At 45.7% G+C, this 17,641-nt stretch overlaps 1 protein-coding gene across 1 annotated transcript in view; it reads right to left on the bottom strand.

Annotated features, from left to right (window-relative positions):
• LOC105014265 (tetratricopeptide repeat protein 28) overlaps positions 1 to 17,641 on the bottom strand; it is a 237,848-nt gene that overhangs the window by 62,247 nt on the left and 157,960 nt on the right. The window contains exons 4-5 of the mRNA XM_029124631.2: positions 15,949 to 16,221; positions 15,160 to 15,290 (exon numbers count right to left, since the gene is read on the bottom strand). Coding sequence (XP_028980464.2) covers positions 15,160 to 15,290; positions 15,949 to 16,221 — 404 coding nt within the window. The remainder of the gene's footprint in view (positions 1 to 15,159; positions 15,291 to 15,948; positions 16,222 to 17,641) is intronic.

The raw sequence follows: 17,641 nt of genomic DNA on the forward strand, positions 1-17,641 counted from the left end.
CAAACGCTTCCTACCTACTCTCTTTTTCATCTCTATCTCCTCTCTGACTATCTACCTCCTCTCTGACTATCTACCTCCTCTCTGACTATCTACCTCCTCTCTGACTATCTACCTCCTCTCTGACTATCTACCTCCTCTCTGACTATCTACCTCCTCTCTGACTATCTACCTCCTCTCTGACTATTTGCCTCCTCTCCGGCACTCTGTGACTATCGCTGAATCCTCCTTTTTACTTCTTGCATTCATTAGCTAATCTGCTAATGATACGAGGGTAGATGATATAGAGGGCCCAGGAGGAGGGGTCATGGTAGATGATATAGAGGCCCCAGGAGGAGGGGTCATGGTAGATGATATAGAGGGCCCAGGAGGAGGGGTCATGGTAGATGATATAGAGGCCCCAGGAGGAGGGGTCATGGTAGATGATATAGAGGGCCCAGGAGGAGGGGTCATGGTAGATGATATAGAGGGCCCAGGAGGAGGGGTCATGGTAGATGATATAGAGGGCCCAGGGGGAGGGGTCATGGTAGATGATATAGAGGGCCCAGGGGGAGGGGTCATGGTAGATGATATAGAGGGCCCAGGTGGAGGGGTCATGGTAGATGATATAGAGGGCCCAGGAGGAGGGGTCATGGTAGATGATATAGAGGGCCCAGGGGGAGGGGTCATGGTAGATGATATAGAGGGCCCAGGTGGAGGGGTCATGGTAGATGATATAGAGGGCCCAGGGGGAGGGGTCATGGTAGATGATATAGAGGGCCCAGGTGGAGGGGTCATGGTAGATGATATAGAGGGCCCAGGAGGAGGGGTCATGGTAGATGATATAGAGGGCCCAGGGGGAGGGGTCATGGTAGATGATATAGAGGGCCCAGGGGAGGGGTCGGGGTAGATGATATAGAGGGCCCAGGGGGAGGTGTCATGGTAGATGATATAGAGGACCCAGTGGGAGGGGTCATGGTAGACGATATAGAGGGCCCAGGGGGAGGGGTCATGGTAGATGATATAAAGGGAGTAGGGGGAGGGAGGGGTCAAGATAGATGATATAGAGGGATTAGGGGGAGGGGCCTCATCCTGCTCTGGATTCTACTGTGCTACTAGAATAATGGAGTCTTATGTACATCTACATTACCACACATGCACAAAAGCACTCATACACACACTGACATACATGCACACACACAACACACAACACATGATGATTTATGATATCAGAGCCACATCAGTGACATCATCAGTACAGAGAGTATTACTGCTATATGAACAAAACAACAAAAAGTTCCCAATCAATGTGTGTGTGAGTATGCATGTGTGATGTGTGTGTCCGGAGTAGTGTGTGAGTATGCATGTGTGATGTGTGTGTCCGGAGTAGTGTGTGAGTATGCATGTGTGATGTGTGTGTCCGGAGTAGTGTGTGAGTATGCATGTGTGTGTGTGTGTCCGGAGTAGTGTGTGAGTATGCATGTGTGTGTGTGTGTGTGTGTCCGGAGTAGTGTGTGAGTATGCATGTGTGTGTGTGTGTGTGTCCGGAGTAGTGTGTTTGCACACACATGTCGGTGGACATTATTTCTGTAATCAAGAGGGTTTGTAAGTGACCAGATTGGAAGTGCACGAGGCAGAGCAGAAGCCATTCTTGTAGCCTTCCCTTCTCCTCATAAGATGGAGTACTTTAATTTCACTCACTCAGGGCCTCATATTTTCTCTCCATTTTATTGCCTTCTGTGAGCATTTTCCACACACATTCCACCTACACACAGACACATGCGGCTCTCATCCAAGTGTGAGAGAGAGTGGGGAGGGAGGGAGGGAGGGAGGGTTGCTTTGAATACGGTACCACAGAGCCAGGAATGCTGACACTGCTCTAGCTGGGGACAAAAGCTAAAGAGACAAGAAGGGTGAGAGAGAAAGGAAAGTGAGAGAGAAATAGAGGCAGATGGAGAGAGAATGGTTGTGTATACAGTGAAGGCTGTGGAGAGGTGCGATGGCTGCTATAGCCAGACTGAGGAACAGTAATTCCCCTCTTTGGCTTCTTGTCAGAGAGTCTTTCACAAGACCATTTCCTCACCCTGCAAAAATGCAGTCTCCCACACTGCTCAATGTGCAGCACATATATAATGCACACATCAAACACTCAGATCAGCTCTGACCTCTCTTTCTGGGAGCCCTGCTGCTTCCATACACCACAGGAGTGTGTACACACACACACACACACACCTCTCCTCCACCAGCCTTTAAGAATTCCAGTATCCCTCCGAGGGGAGACTCATCACACTAACAGAAGGAGAGAAACTGATTCCTGAGCTTGGAGAGAACTTTGACTTTGCTGTTGAGCGTGTGAGTGTGTTTGGAGGGGGACTGCTGCTCATCGAGAGGAAACCTATCACTCCCACAGCCATTCGGCTGCCTTTATGGATCACTATAGTGACTGGCACTGAAGAGGAGATCGTAGTCCAGTAATTGTTCCAAAGAGTGAAATCAGGGCTAGAATGGAGCAGTGCCCAGAGGACATTGTTGCTTTTCTCAATTGGCTGTCCCCGACCTCTGACCCCAGCTCCAAATCAACTCCATGTATTGACGTAGGCCACAGGCTCTGGGGTCAGAATACATGATAGCCAGCATTTGCAGGCAGCCGAATTCAGATACTTGTTCACACATTTGTTGTTTGGCCAGTCACATCTGCTCTAAAACAGCCAGTCCGAACACAGACAAAAAGACAAAGACAGAGTAGGTATTCTCTTTTACTGAAAATTCACCTCTTCTGTTTTGCGGCCAGAATGCTACATTTTTGTCTCATTTGACTACAGAGCCCTTTTTCCGATCGAAGTTCCAGTGATGTTGAACAAAGTCCAGGCCCTGACATATATTAGTCTTGATGTGGTTGGAGGCTTTCCAATAAGATGTAGATGTAGTTTGTTGGCATGGAGGTGGCGGCGAACTGTCGTTTGGGATATTTGGTTACCTTAAGGTTCGGCCTTCAGCAAGTAGTGGATATGGGTATTTTCCAGAAAGGGTACCAGTTGTGTTTTACCGCCATAGCGTAATTTATGATGGTCAACATCCATTTTTTTAAATTTCATTAGGGTATTCTGTGAGATTTCCAATGTTGATGGAGTTAGAGATGTGTGTCAACTCATACTTACACACCAATTAACGTTTTGCTAATTTTGAACTCATATTTACCAAGGGTATAAGTGGTGTGGCATAATTAACCAAGGCTTTGGGTTTGATTCCCACAGGTGCCAGTATGAATACAATTACTACTGTAAGTCACTTTGCATAAGATCGTCTGCTGATGGGCCTGCATTGCCCGTGCGTTCGATGATCGTACCATTATCAACACCCCCTGCTCAAAACATCTCCCCGCAGCCATGGAGGCAGTATCATTTGGCAGGTCAGATCAAATCTCACCAGTCCTTAATATGGGTCTCTGTTATTTGTATCTTTTTCACAGTTCTGGTTTAGAAATAGGTCTTTCACCAGCTAAATCAGGCCTGGCCCTCTCCCCTGAGACAGCGCTACACATACATACACACCCATTTGGTCTCCTCCCTCAGACCTCCCTCTGTCTGTCCCTCTCTCCATCACCCGGCGCTCTCTCCTCCTACTCCACAACTCCCCTCTTCCTCTCGTCCGTTATCTCTCTTTCCTTCTCTCCTCATTTCTCTCCTTTCTCTCTCCCCTCTTCCCTCGTTCCCTTTCGCCCTCTCTCCTTTCTTTTTCATACTCTTTCACCTTCCTTCCTTCCATCTGTCTTTCCTTCCCTCCCTCTACCCCACTCCTCCTTTACTCTTTCTTTCCCTCTCTCTCCTTCATTAAAATGGACTTTCTAAAGCCTCCATTCGTCTTGCTGACAGCTCCACTATCGATTGGCTTGGAGAGAGGATGCAGTTCCGGGGCTTTAAACGGTTCTCTGGTCAGCCAGGAAGAAGGCTGGTTTAAGCCTGGAGAGACAGGGAGTGAAGGGGTGGTCTGGAGAAACCAACCCACAGGTCTCCCATCATCACCATCCTCTAGATAATCTGATCCTTGTAGACCACCATGCATCAAATGTTTGATCAGCGTGCACTTGGGATATCATCTCCACCCCAAAACGAACCGGGTGGATCCTGCCGAAGAGGCGGAGACATCGACAGTCCAGAAAGATTTCCCTGAATCCAGTATAAAGCTCAATAAGAGATAATCATTTCAGAGAATACACGAGATACTGGGGCAGGAGATTGGGGCAGGGGGATTAGGAAAGCACATCAAAGAAGTAGCACCCTAGAAGCCTTTGCCTTAACACCCAATACGCTCCAATGAAAGCCGGGCCCACTGCAGAAACCACGCTGAGCGGATCCTGTAGGCAACACACGGGGAACTAGGTTTAGAGAGGCCACGCTGACACACAATCTATTTAAATCAAACCCCTCTGAAGTAACTTTCCACTGGCTGACGTCTTTAATGGGCCTTCATCCCTTATCGTCAGCTGTTATCAAGGGAAGATGAGTTGGCATTTTCTTCATCCCTCTCTGCCTCCCATCCATCCTTCCATGCGACACTAAATTCCCCTGCCAAGATTAATGATTGGACGTTTGATTTTTTTAACGATTATATCCCTGCCGTGGAAGCCCCACAGAGTGCTTTACATCCCCGGCCCCGCCCCTGTAAGATGAGCGCTGTGTGTGTCGGATTGTCATCCATAATCACAGAGCTCAACACAACAGCCCAGTCCAGTCAGCAGGAGGCAGTCTCCCGTGACCCTGTCACGGTTTATTTGTTCTAGAATCTGTCCCTCTGAATTGCCATTGATTGCAGCAGCTAGGGAGAAGAAACAGGCACGTGTAATATTTAAGACAAATCTGCCAACTTGGCAAAGAGGCCAATCTACATACAGCCAACTGGGGGTTAGAAACGGACATCGTTAGAGATGTACATTATTAGAGATGTACAGTATTGATGATGTGATCAGGACATATCTCAACCTCTAGTCTGTGGATACAGCACCTCTGGGTAGCGTTCCGTTCAAACAGCAAGCCCATAATACACTGCATCATAGAGGAGCGCAATGTTCTGGGCATTCACAACGTAAAGAGAGGGTCTAAGGCTCTGTGAGAGAAAAGGAAAGAGGAACAGGAAAGGGTGAATAGACAAAGGGAGAAAGATGGGTGGATGGAGATATGGAGAGAGATGGGTGGAGATATGGAGAGAGATGGGTGGAGATATGGAGAGAGATGGGTGGATGGAAAGATGGGTGGATGGAGATATGGAGAGAGATGGGTGGAGATATGGAGAGAAATGGGTGGATGGAGATATGGAGAGAGATGGGTGGAGATATGGAGAGAGATGGGTGGAGATATGGAGAGAGATGGGTGGATGGAGATATGGAGAGAGATGGGTGGATGGAGATATGGAGAGAGATGAGTGGATGGAGATATGGAGAGAGATGAGTGGATGGAGATAGGGAGAGAGATGGGTGGATGGAGATATGGAGAGATCGGTGGATGGAGATATGGAGAGAGATGGGTGGATGGAAATATGAAGAGATGGGTGGATGGAGATATGGAGAGAGATGGGTGGATGGAGATATGGAGAAAGATTGGCAGGGAGCACTAGTTCATATAAAGGGGAGGGGCCATACTAAGGTAGGGAGCTGTAGTTGATTTAAAGGGAAGGGGCCGTAATAAGGCAGGGAGCAGTAGTTGATTTAAAGGGGAGGGGCTGTACTAAAGTAGGGAGCAGTAGTTGATTTAAAGAGGAGGGGCCGTACTAAGGCAGGGAGCAGTAGTTGATTTAAAAAGGAGGGGCCGTACTAAGGTAGGGAGCAGTAGTTGATTTAAAGAGGAGGGGCCGTACTAAGGCAGGGAGCAGTAGTTGATTTAAAGAGGAGGGGTTGTGCTAAGGCAGGGAGCAGTAGTTGATTTAAAGGGGAGGGGCCGTACTAAGGCAGGGAGCAGTAGTTGATTTAAAGGGGAGGGGCCGTACTAATGCAGGGAGCAGTAGTTGATTTAAAGGGGAGGGGCCGTACTAAGGCAGGGAGCAGTAGTTGATTTAAAGGGGAGGGGCCGTACTAAGGCAGGGAGCAGTAGTTGATTTAAAGGGGAGGGGCCGTACTAAGGCAGGGAGCAGTAGTTGATTTAAAGGGGAGGGGCCGTACTAAGGCAGGGAGCAGTAGTTCATATAAAGACACTCATTCATTGCTCTGACAGCAAGTGCTCCACTGGGGGAGACACCGCAGCGTCACCTACAATGCAGCAAATGCATAGTGCACAGTGCACACACACACACACACACACATACACACACAGCTCATCAGATAAGGCGGTGTGCTGCAACAATTAAATTAAGAGCAATACATCTCCCAGTAGCAGCCTGAAGCCAGATTGTTTATACCAACCGCCGGCACTGCGGTCAATTGAAGAAATCACAAGACAATCTAACATCACCTACGCAATCCATACAAACCACATTCCTATAATCCATTTATGTTGCTATTTTGTGACACAACTGTCTGAGGTTTGTAGCCTTTCCATATGCCTCCAATGTCTATACTAAAGACAGGGAGCCCCTCTGCTGTTTCTCCGTTTTTTTGTAAACAATGTCCCTGCCATTAACAAGCACAAACCTCCATGAGGTCAGAGGGAAAGATGGCGGAAGCGAGGCAAGCTGGGCGGAAGCTGAAAAGGCAATGGCAGTGAGTAAACAAAACCCTGCAACCATTGGCTGAACCATCGGCCCAATCAATTACAAATAAATGAGATGAGTTACAACTGAGACAAGCCTATCAACAGGACCAGCAGAGCTGTAACATTCCACGCTTTACAAAGCCATGCTTAAATGACAACATTAACATACATCGCGTTGGCATCTCTCTGCCTAGCCATGGCAGACTCTAAGATGAAAGGGGGAGAGTTTGTACTTTTCTCAACAACAGCTGGTGCCTGACTTAACCATAAGGAAGTCTGAATGAGTTACAACAGTGACACTGTTGTCACTGCAGTCTGAATGAGCTGCAGTGACACTGTTGTCACTGCAGTCTGAATGAGTTACAACAGTGACACTGTTGTCACTGCAGTCTGAATGAGTTACAACAGTGACACTGTTGTCACTGCAGTCTGAATGAGCTGCAGTGACACTGTTGTCACTGCAGTCTGAATGAGTTACAACAGTGACACTGTTGTCACTGCAGTCTGAATGAGCTGCAGTGACACTAACGCAGGGACACTTAATGACATAAAACTATGCCACTACAGTTGACAAAACTCTGGATCATCTTTATTCCATCCACCAAAATGGATAAAAGGCTAATCTGACCGGGAATCTATTCTTTTGATACCAGCATATAAGCAAAAATCCAGTGAGTACATGTGATGCATTTAATAAGTAAAAAAGTTAGATTAAACTGATATAAAATAATAGGACTGTTTCGAGATCCCAGTCTGCCGGTAATGTTTAATCCGATAACAGCAGACACTGGCTTTATTAATATAAACGCATCGTTTATGACATCCCAACAGTGACTACACATACTACATAATCTCTACCAGAAGCCTTTTATTATTAAAAGCAACAATGTATTACCCAATCCATTATTGAATCCCATTTAAAATATGTCGTTTTAAATGAAACAGGTCAACCAATATGCACGAACCGAAGCATCGTCACAGATTCTGTTTGAGGGACAGCCAGTTGCTGAATAGATTACAGATAAAGAACTAACTGTCGTTACAGAATGTTTTGTAGGTACAATTTGGGTATCCCCTCAGTTACCCATCAGTTTTTCTAGTTTATACACCATTTCCTAGGATCATTAGTTTAGCAGACAAAAATGAATGAACCAACATTTATTGATTTCACAATACGGAAGACATTCTAGTAGGGCACTCTAAAAACCTGTGCCTGATCAGCACCCATTAAGGTGATTTACATAAAGTTTCAAAAAGCCAGACCAAGTAAGCAGAAGAGGAGATGGGAATAACATATTGCACTGAATTTTAAATAGAAGAAACTATTTAGGACCAAATCATTTTAAAATTGCAATTAATGGCAATTATAATTTTACATCACACATTTCCATGCTTAATTGTTTGTGGAAATGCATTTATAATTTGTGAAATTCTCATTAAAGAGGTATCGCATTCCACATGCTGGAAAATGACTGTAGCTCAATAGCTGCGTTGTTTATTTTAACCAGCTTAACTTGGACATCTTAATAAAGGGAGCCAGTCTTTTTGGAGGGGACTGTATGCACACACAATAGACTCTGCCCACAGAAACACACAGATAGTTCAACTCCAAACACACAGCTGTTCATACATGACATAAAGAAATATGTCTCCCAACATTGCATACACATATATAGACCCAGTTTGTTATCTATCCTTGTTATGTCCAGAAATCCATGTTACCTTAACCTACCTTAACCTCAACAACCTAATCTAAATGTCTGAACTTAAACCAGCCCTAACACCTAAACTCACACCTAATTATTAATGCCAAACTGTAAAACTAACCCCAATTCTATGCTTTAAAATAAATTTGACCAGAAATCTAACCGCAAAGATAAAAAAATAAAATGTTCTAGTTTGGACAAAACAAAAAACCTTGTGGAGGCCAATTTGTCAGGTTTTACCTTTGCAGCAACGTCTGGACCCCACATCTACACACACTGCAGACCTGGATCACACACAACCCCGGCACACACACACACCCTTGTTTCTGTCTTCTGGCTGGTCACGGCCCATTGGCTGTTCTCATGCGTGCATCTCCCATGATTCACGGCTAAACGCGTCTGTGTAAAGCAGTTCTGACTCACTGGGCCGTGTAGATAGGAGCGGAGAAACAGGCTGGCTGGGTTTGTGTCTTCACAGCCCACTAAGATGGATGGACCACATGCTGTTTAGAGTGGCTGTAAATACAACACCATCAGTGGAGTCACAGGAACCCAACACTGGGTACATCTACACAAACCGCATTTCGCTTGTTTTGTGTAACTGCTTATCATTTGTGACATTGTACTTAAAAAATATTACAAAAAATAGGTAGCTTCTCGATCTCATGGCTCGGTACAAGGGACATCGGAAACGATTAGTGTAGCAACTGTGACACAGCATGACAAAGTGAACACGATTGGTCGATAAAGGCGTTACACGTTCTTCTACTAAATGAATGAGATGCCTCTCTCATGACCATCTATCTCTAATGACGTAAAGCTAATATCTGAGGCGGGGTTAATGTCGATGGAGGCTTTTGTCAGTGGTGGGGCTAATGTCACCAAAGCCCCCCCCCCCCACACACAAGCTGGGACAGCTCCTACTGTATAAATTAACCCCATAATCATCCCCAAGGTCTGGAGGCAGAGGAAAGGTGAGAAAGGGGGACAGTGTGGCTCGGCCCTCCCCTATTAGAGTGGGCCCCATGAAGACCACCAAGGCACCAGGCCAGGCTACTAATGACTCCTTAATGATCCTCTTCCTTCGCTGCTGCACTGACAAACACTGAGTAACCCTGACACCAGAAGCACCCACCAGGGCCCCACGCCACCACAGGGCCCCCCCTCCACACCTCCCATCCTTCAGCTCCCAGAACCTTCCCCCACCTCGCCCATTAAGCCATCTGGAAAGAAGAGGTCCCCAGAGAGTCCCAACAGAACATGGAATGGTCCATGCTACCTTCAGAGAATGGTCAAAGTAAGTTGGTTGAAATTCCTATTTGCAGATCAAGCAAGGAACTGTTCAGAGAGCAGACTAACACTGAGAGGTAGGAGCAGGAGGGTTGTGGTTCAGTGGAACAGTCAGGATTGTAAACCTCAATGGAACAAACCCTTCAACTGGGTTTCTGATTTCCACTGCAAGTCGGGGTTGGGTTGGGGGAGCCGGCTGCAGAACTGCATCAGAATCTCTTTTTAACATCACAGGGTAAGGTAATTACAGACTGTATCCTCGCCAGCCTGCCTCAGTTTCTCCTAAATACTCACACCCCAAATTAGGGGTTACCTCTCACAAGTCAAACCTACTATTTAAGACTAGAATGTCACATGCAAACACAGGAGAGGAGAGGGCTTGGCTTTAGCAGCAGTGTGTAAGTGTTTGAGGACAATGACATGTTCATAGAGACAGTTACTATGTAGAGTAGGCCAGGATACCCTCCTGTATGGAAGGACCTTGCTGGGACAAATATGGCTGGAGGAGGACAACACTGTGTTTATGTTATCTCAACAATATCTGACAGCTGAGAATATTTCCAAAGGCAGCGAGGTAAAGAAAACACAAACTCTGTGGTAGAATATGACCTCACTGCGTTGGACTGCAGCTTAAAGCTAGTCACGGTCACTGATGACAGAGCGCTGCACTCCAGGAGTCATTCCCAGGATCCCTCTCTTCTCATAGATAACACTAGCAGCTTTCCTCTCGCCTTTAGAACCTCGCATCCCCCTCTCTCTTTCCATCCATCTCTCCCCCTCCGAACAGAACCACAGAGTACATCCAAACAGACAAATATGCCATCATTTCCCTGCGGATGATCCATCTTTGAGAGCAGTTATCATTTAAAAAACATGGGAAAGTTGAAAAGCTTGCAGAAAAAAACTGCCAAAACAGGGACTTTGGTCATGGTCATAATGTCGAGTAAATGGAAAGTGCGCAGTGGTCAGAGGCATTATGTGTGATTAAGGCCAGTGACTAGGCCAGCTGTAGACATGACTAGTGGTGGCTGGACCAGCAGTCTGGCAGGCAGCAGCAGAGTCCAGGCCATGCAGGGCAGTGCAAAGCATTAGGAGATGAAAGAGAGGCTGTATGCTGCTTCTCTACTGATAAAAACAGGATCCAATTACTCCCCCTGATTTATGGAGAACGCTCCCAGGAAGATCTCCTTCTTCTGTCCCTCTCTGCTGCTCCATAACCGGGCACAGCCAAGCCACACTGCACTGGGGTAAAGGCTACTCATACTACAGTTAAATCATGCTGGTCCAAGTCACTAAATTCTGTGAGTGTCAAGCAAACCTTTTGCAATAGTTGTAAGGTAAATTTTTTACATAGATCATTCAGTATAATCACAAGGAGTTGCAGGATCTATGTAGCTTTCCTGAAACAATAATGGAAAGTTTTTTGATATGACAATGAAAGTGCCTTTTGTATTATTGTGTATAAAAGCAGATTTGACCGAATTCTACCAGATTATACCAAATTATTTTATTTATTTAGGTTTAATATAAAATGTGTGAAAATGTTTTGTTTAATTATTTATCCCTTTGGGTAACACTTTACTTGAAGTGTAGAGTCATAACATGATCATAACTCTGTCATAACCATGTCATAATATGTTGCTGACATAATGTGATATCCTGTCATAACATGGTCATGAATGCTGTAATATTATGACATATATTGAGTTATTTTATGACTGGTTATCAATCAATCAATCAAATTTTATTTATAAAGCCTTTTTTACAACAGCAGTTGTCACAAAGTGCTTCACAGAGACACCTGGCCTTAAACGCAAAGGAGAAAACAACAGTAGTGTTGGATTTCAGTGGCTTGGAAAAACTCTCACTGAAGGCTGAATTTTAGGAAGAAACCTAGAGAGGACCCAGGCTCAGAGGGGTGACCAGTCCTCTTCTGGCTGTGCCGGGTGAGATATTAAGAGTCCAATTGGAATAATAAATACATTTCTCTGAGCTAAATCCAGAGTCTATTTGATTTTAGACTAGGTCAAAAGTATGACCAGGTGGACAAGGACAGGGACAGCAACGGGCCCCCCATACCAGGTACTCCGCAGGTGTGGACCAGGACCTCATCTCGTCCTAAAATGTTAAACTGGAGGAGAAAGTGCATTCCTCATACCCCCCAGCACAATAATATAGCAGCGTAACACCTTGGAACTGAGACACCTACGCACCTAAGGCTGTCAAAACATAAACCATTCTGTAACACCAATATTCTGTAACACACAATATTTTGTTTTGTTTCATTATAAATGCTATATATCAATATAATCAGTCTCCTTCACTGAGTAGAGGTTTGCAGCAATAAAGGAGTAACACAGTTCACTGCCAGTGGTATCATTTTTAATAACTAAGTAAGACATACCAGAATGCCTGGACAAAGCACTTAGCCAGGGAATACAGGTAATATACAACAAACCACAGAGATGCCTAATTGCTATTATAAACCAGTTATCAATGCAAATAGAAATGTATCCTATGTATCTGTATGTAGCTGTTTTTTATAGCCATTCCGTGATTTATGAAACTCAACACGCTTCTCCCTCATTTGATTTGTGTGTTCTCTTATCTTTCCTATGTTGATGTATGAATAAGGGAATATGGCCTTTGTGTCACTTCATATTTATACCCCAGTGAAACAGGAAGTCATGTATTACGGCTTGACAGTTCCTCAACACTTGGATCAACTTTTAAAAAAGTACAATCTAAATGGAAAAAATGCTTCAGTTATTAAATAAATTTCAGTGCGACATTAAGCAGATTCATCAAAAGGTGAATATTTTATAACCCTTTTTTACTCATCTTTACTAGGGGTGCCAATAATTGTGGAGAGCACGGTATGCACAGTATATGTACAGTATGTAGCTGAATTTGGCTGTATGTATCTGTATGTACTCTCTCAACTTTGTTCTCCAGTGAAAACCAAGTGAGCAGGAAAACATCCTGTCTTCAAGCTGGCCTGGCCTCTATGAAGTGACCTCACCTCCACCAAGAGGCCAGATCATAAGTTTGAAATCAGCAATGCACCAGGCAGCACTAGCTGCATTAATGAGGGATCCATTCCCTCCGTTAGCCCCCAGTGTTCTGCTTTGCTCTCTGAGGAAGACCAGGTGGTGTGACACACATATGACTATGATTAGAGGCCCGGGGGCAGGGGGCAGGCACTGAGGGCCAGGGGGACCTTCAGTAGAAGGCAGCAGCTATTAGCAGCGTGGGATGACCTCGTCATGGCCCTGGAATAGTCCTTATATAACACCCTATATAACACACGCAGACCCCAAAGATCCCATGACTGTCCTACTTCCACATACTGCCTGTGTTGGGAGGCAAAAGAGGGAGACAAGAAGGGGAAGGTTTCCTCTCGAAAGTGAATGAACGAGACGTAAATTAATATGTCAGTTTTATACAACATGGGGTTGAGGCGGGAGGGTTAGAGGTAGCGGAATGTGTCCAGCCAAGTAGGTAGCAGTAGATATGGACATGATCATTAAGAAGAGTGGTGGCTTTCATATGAACTCTTCCTGTTTGACTGAGAAAGCAGGGGTATAGGGGGACGCAAACAACACACACGCATGCTTGCACACATATACACACGCACGCACGCACACACACGCACGCACACACACGCACGCACACGTTGAACAGTTATTTACGATACTCTTCAGAGAAGGGCAGGGACTCCGCTGTTCTGGCTTTAGGAGGAAGATTGTTCCATCGGGTGTTAGGACAAAGAACTCCTGACTTGGTGGGATCTGCCCTACCTTAGGGGTGGGACAGCCAAGAGGCCAAAGGTGCCAGAACAAAGTGCTCCAGTTGGGAAATAGCATTTGAGCATAGCCTGAAATAAAGGAGGGGCAGTTCCCTGTGCGGTTTCATAGGACAGCACAATGGTCTTGAAGATTATGTGAAGCCAGTGGAGAGTGGAGAGGATGGTGGTGACATGGGAGAAGGTTAATCAACAGGTGGGCTGCGATACGTTGCAGGGGTTTGATGTCAAGTATGTGGCCAGCAGAGAGTTGCAGTAAGTCCAGAAAGGAGCAGATGAGAGCCTGAATTAGAAACTAGAAATAATCCAGGAATGTGCAGATCCTGAGACACCCAGCTCTGAAAAGGATGGAGGATCTGATGGTTCACAGTGCTGACAACAAAAGGGTAGTTCTAGGAAGATGGAGAACAGGGGAGTCAGCTTTGGCAGAAGGGAGGAACTCTGTTACACAGAGCAGAGTGGTCTCAGTTGAGTAAGCTGCCTTGATGTCTGACTGGTACGGGTCAACAATATAATTCTGAAAGAGATAACAGGAGGGTCGGCCAGTGACAGCACGCTCAACTGTTTCAGAATGAACAGAAAGGAGGTAGTTACTGATGTCTGAAGGGTTAAGTGTTGGCTACTTGGGAATGCCAGTGGTCAGGGATGAGTGGATGAGGGAGGTATGGAGGTCTACAGAAATGGACGATGCATGAGGACCATACCGTCAACAGTTCTCATACTGAACACTCAAAACACGCCTGAACTCAACACTACCACAGATGAACCTCTGTGAATGGCATTTTAGGAATGTACAGTGGTTATAGGACTAGCGTTGATGACTGTCGTCTCAAGGCTACACCTCTCTGCTGACCTCTACTAAGGGATTTCTTTGACAGATCCCTGGCTGTTAGCTGTAGCTTTGTACACCATTGTGTGGTTCTGACTGGACTGTTTATCTGGGTCCTGATATTGGTTAAAAAACAGTTGAAGCTGCCGGGAGGAGCTGGCCGGGATGATAAGAGACGAGGGTGGGGGGGGGGGGGGGGGGAAGGATTGGGGGAAGAGAGGCATTCTTCTCTACAGGCTTGGTGATGAGAACAGTGCTTTAATGGGTTACTGCCAGAGCCCACAATCACTGCAGAGGCCAGGCAGAACAGAGAAAGAAGAATTAGCCCTCCCTCATGTTCTACTTCCACTCCTCACTTCCTCTCTAGTCTGTCAGCTGTTGCCCTTCTGTTTTTTTCTTTCTTTCCTGTCTCCCTTTACATCATATCAAACAGCTTCATCATGGAAATGATATTCCAAAAGCAGCATACGTTTCCAAAGCCCCAGATCAACTGAAACAGGAACACGATAAATATCCACATAAACATTTTGCATTGATAACGAGGAACAGCAGCTGTTAGTTAAGGCCCTCCCACCCTCGCCGTGTCACCTTCATGTGTTCTCCTAACCTACTTCCTACCCCATCATCCTTTCCCTCTCAAGCAGGGAAACTGCATTGCCTTCCTGCGCTTCAGCCGTCCACTTCAATGACCGTCTGAACAACCAGACAGAGGAATCCTTCTAGACACAGCACCATTACAAACAGTAACAGAAGCAGGAAAGATTCCAGCCAACCATCCACTCGTCTTACATACTACCACCTTCAAAAGGCTAACAGCGAATAACCAGGTGTACTAGATAGAGGCCACAGGGTGTCTGCGTCTCAGCATCTTACCTCCCTGTCCTTGAGCTTCATGGCCAGGACCAGCTGGTGGCGGTGGTTAGTCAGGGCCTCGCGATAGTTCCCCTTGGAGAAGAATGCTGAGCCCAAGTTGCCATGGGCCCGGCATTCACCTGTTTGGTCACCTGGAGATGGGGAGAGGACAAGTAAGACAAGGTGACTACAGCACAGGATCGAGTAGGATAGAGAACAATGTACTCAATTCATCTGTGAACACAATCAATACCTTTTAACTTTGAATACAAGCATATGTATCCTTGTTTGTTTACCACTCAGTTTATACCAGGAAAACCAATATTAGATGTGCCGTCTACAGGCCCTCTACCATCTAAGAGCACTGATGCAGTGAGGCAATGGATTTTCTTGACACTGACATCCCATTATGTCCTTAAAGGGAATACAAGGCATTCTAAGCTGCTGTACAAACAGTGTTCTACAGTACAGAGGGCAGCTAGCTGACAGACAGACAGACAGACTGCAGGTAGACCTGATCTCCAGGCCCCAGTGAGGGGAGAGGGAAAGGCCTTATTATAGCTGCCTGTCAGACAGGCTCCGCAGACAGGGCCAGAGCTAAGCTCTCTCCCGGAGAACCACATTGCTCTGCTCCGCTCCAGACCATTATATTCTCTGCTCTGCCCACTCATGTGTTAAACTGTGGGGGTCCAGGAGAGTCCTGCCAATCTGGGCTGCCTAACACACACACACAAACAGACACACAGCAACGAAGGACCAGATAGAGATGCACACAGGCAAAAAGACTCACACACACCCAATGTATCTTACCTAGTGTCTTGGAGACCTCCAAGTCTTGCTGCATGTATCCAGTGCTCTTCTCGGCGTTGCCTAGGGACCAGTGAGCGCTGCTGAGGGCTGAGAACACGGAGCCTCGGAGCTTGAGACTGCAGGTGCCGATCTTTAACGCGGACTCCAGCACCACCACGGAGGCGGTGTGGTGGGCCGCTGTCAGCAGCTCCTGGCCGATCACGGACACCACAACGAACGGACTCTTGTCCAGCTTCATCTTCTGCAGCTGCTGGTAGGTGGGCTCCAGGGTCTCTGTTGGGAGAGAGGGAGTGGGGAGAAGTGGTGAAGAGAGGATCATGATTAGCGGTAGTAATTCATGCAGATGTACAAACCCGTTTCCCCAAAATGTTGGGATATAAAGATTTTTTAAAGAAAAACAGAATGCAATGATGCACAAATCATTTAAATCCTACAGTCAATAGAAAAGGGTACAAAGACAACATATCAAATGTTGAAACTGAGACATTTTATTGTTTCTTGAAAAGTATTTGCCCACATATATTCGCCAGGAACACGTTTAAAAAAAGTTGGGACTGGGCAACAACTGACCAGGAATGTTGTGTAATGCCAAAAAATAAACCTGGAGGAACATCTCACAACTAATTAGGTTAATTGGCAACAAATCAGTAACATGATTGAGTATGAAAAATTATTGAGATGAGTCTTTCAGAAGTAAAGATGGGGAGGAGTTCACTGCTCTGTGAAAGACTGCACAGGCAAATAGTGTAACAATTTAAGAATAAAATTTCTCAACGTAAAATTGCAAAAGGTCTGGGGATCTCATTATCCACAGTACATAATATCATTAAAAGATTCAGAGAACAGTGTATTCCACATTAATGTATTCCACATTAAGATCATAGCAACAGTCAAGCATGGTGGTGGTGGTGTCATGGTTTGGGGATGCAGGTTTGGGGATGCAGGAATAAGTAAGGCCTTCCCTGAAAAGGATGTTGTCTGGATGGCAGCATAAGTGCTGAGTGAACAAACAACACAGGAATACAAAACACAAGAACCCTGTGTGAAAAGGTAATTGCACCCTTAGACTCAAAAACCACGTCACCTTTAGCAGCACACACTTTCTGTAGTTATTCATAATTTTTTCACGGGCCCAGAGAAGATTTTATCCCACCCCTCCATGCAGAATTGCTTTAACTAAGTGACATTTGTGGGATTTCGAGTGTGAACTACCTGTCTCAGCCCCATCATCTCAATGGGGTTTACAGTCAAGTCAAAAAGTACTGGCATCCTTTATGATATTTTTTTTTGCAACATGTGTTTGGGGTCAGTGTCTTGATGAAACTTCCATCCGCGGTCCTCCTGGCAGAGGCAACCAGGTTCTGGGCTAAAATATCCTTTTACATAGCGGAATTCATTATGTCATTGATCTTAACAAGAACCCCTGGACCACTAGCAGCAAAACAGCCCCAAATCATCAATGATCCACCAGCATATTTTACTGTGGGTAACAGGTGCCTTTTTTCTATGCGGTCCTCTTTTGTCGCCAAACATGACGATGGGGTGTATGGTAAAAAACGAATGATTGTCTCATCTGACCACAACACACAATTCTAACTGTTAACATGCAGAAGGCGTCTAACAGATTTTAAGTCTTCATAATCCCATGATACCATGACTTCTAAAAATGTGATCCTTCTTTGTGATTCTTCTT

This window comes from Esox lucius, chromosome 13 (genome assembly GCF_011004845.1).
Source record: "Esox lucius isolate fEsoLuc1 chromosome 13, fEsoLuc1.pri, whole genome shotgun sequence".
Taxonomy (NCBI): Eukaryota; Metazoa; Chordata; class Actinopteri; order Esociformes; family Esocidae; genus Esox; species Esox lucius.